The 1,248-nt window shown below is 41.3% G+C and overlaps 1 protein-coding gene across 1 annotated transcript in view; it reads right to left on the reverse strand.

Annotated features, from left to right (window-relative positions):
• LOC119588072 (kinesin-associated protein 3-like) overlaps positions 1-1,248 on the reverse strand; it is a gene marked incomplete at its 5' end in the record, with an annotated part of 14,477 nt that overhangs the window by 5,915 nt on the left and 7,314 nt on the right. The window contains 3 exon segments of the mRNA XM_037936775.1: positions 110-302; positions 648-832; positions 1,081-1,206. Coding sequence (XP_037792703.1) covers positions 110-302; positions 648-832; positions 1,081-1,206 — 504 coding nt within the window.

The following is a 1,248-nucleotide window of genomic DNA, read 5'->3' on the forward strand; positions in this document are numbered from 1 at the left end:
CATTCTATCAGTGCACGAACAAAGCCACAATACCCCCAACTCCTTCAACCACCTCCTAAATAATGCATAAACTCATGTCTCCACAGAAGCCTGTCTTCATCAGCCTTACCTGAGTACATTCCCTGGTGGTCTAACACATCCGAGTGGTGGAGGAAGGAGTGGCCAAGACCTTCCCCCCCAGCCATCTCTTCGCCCCCCATTGTGTCGATATTCTCCGCCTCCTCTACCATGTCCAGCCACTGACTATTGTACCAGCGGAACTTGTGGCACTGGATCCTCGTGGCCCAGTCCTCGTCATTTTCCTGTAAATGGAGGGAGGTCGGGAGAAAGATCACCATTAGCTAGTTCCTCAACCTCTAGAACATCAGATTAATAATCCTTTTCAACTCAAGAACTGTGCTTTATAAAAAATTAATACTGTCCTTATGTGTAAAAAAAAATTATAATTGACTGAAAATCAAAGAAAAAACATTGGATTACTGAAGGCAAAAATATACAGAATTTTTACAGGAAATTTCATGTACAATTTTGACTTTCCAACAGCTAATACTATATGCTGGAGTAACAGTTATGCTAAATAAAACTTAACAAGAAAGAACAGATTATTCTGAAAGAAAAGGTCAAGACACAACAAAGCTATAACTCACAGCTATTATATCTAGCGTTGTGTCGCACACCCTTCGGATTTCCGTGTTCTTGTCATGCATGAGGTCAATGAGGTAAGCTGGAACCTCAGTTGTGGATATGACTTGTGGCCGTGTACTCTCATGGCGCGTTAGTTGGTAAAACACATACACTATCTGGAGCACGACTTCATCATCCTCTTGTTTAGCTGTGTTGGATTAAATTTTTGTCTCATGAGACTCTTTTCTATATGAAATCAATTCCATTTAAACAAATTAACTAAAAATTAATGACCAGTTATTTAAATATTGTACTTTGACTATTATTATCAATACAACTTTTTCTACAGTTCCAGAGGAGTCCACATACAATAACCATTAACAATTAAATTCTTAAAACCCCACAGAGAGAGCAACAACGTATATTTCCAACAACAAACATCTCTCTTCAGCTCACCGTTGAGCAGATTAACGAGTGCCTGAAGTATGCCCGTCTCCACGATGAGCTCGGCAGCTGCCTGGTCCCCGGCCACAGTTCCCAGGAGAACCACCACCTCTAGGGCAAGGTCATCCTCCACAGCATCTTTTGGGAAGCAGATTTTTATGATGGTGAAACAAGGGAGGG

Source organism: Penaeus monodon, chromosome 23 (assembly GCF_015228065.2).
Source record: "Penaeus monodon isolate SGIC_2016 chromosome 23, NSTDA_Pmon_1, whole genome shotgun sequence".
NCBI classification, from domain to species: domain Eukaryota; kingdom Metazoa; phylum Arthropoda; class Malacostraca; order Decapoda; family Penaeidae; genus Penaeus; species Penaeus monodon.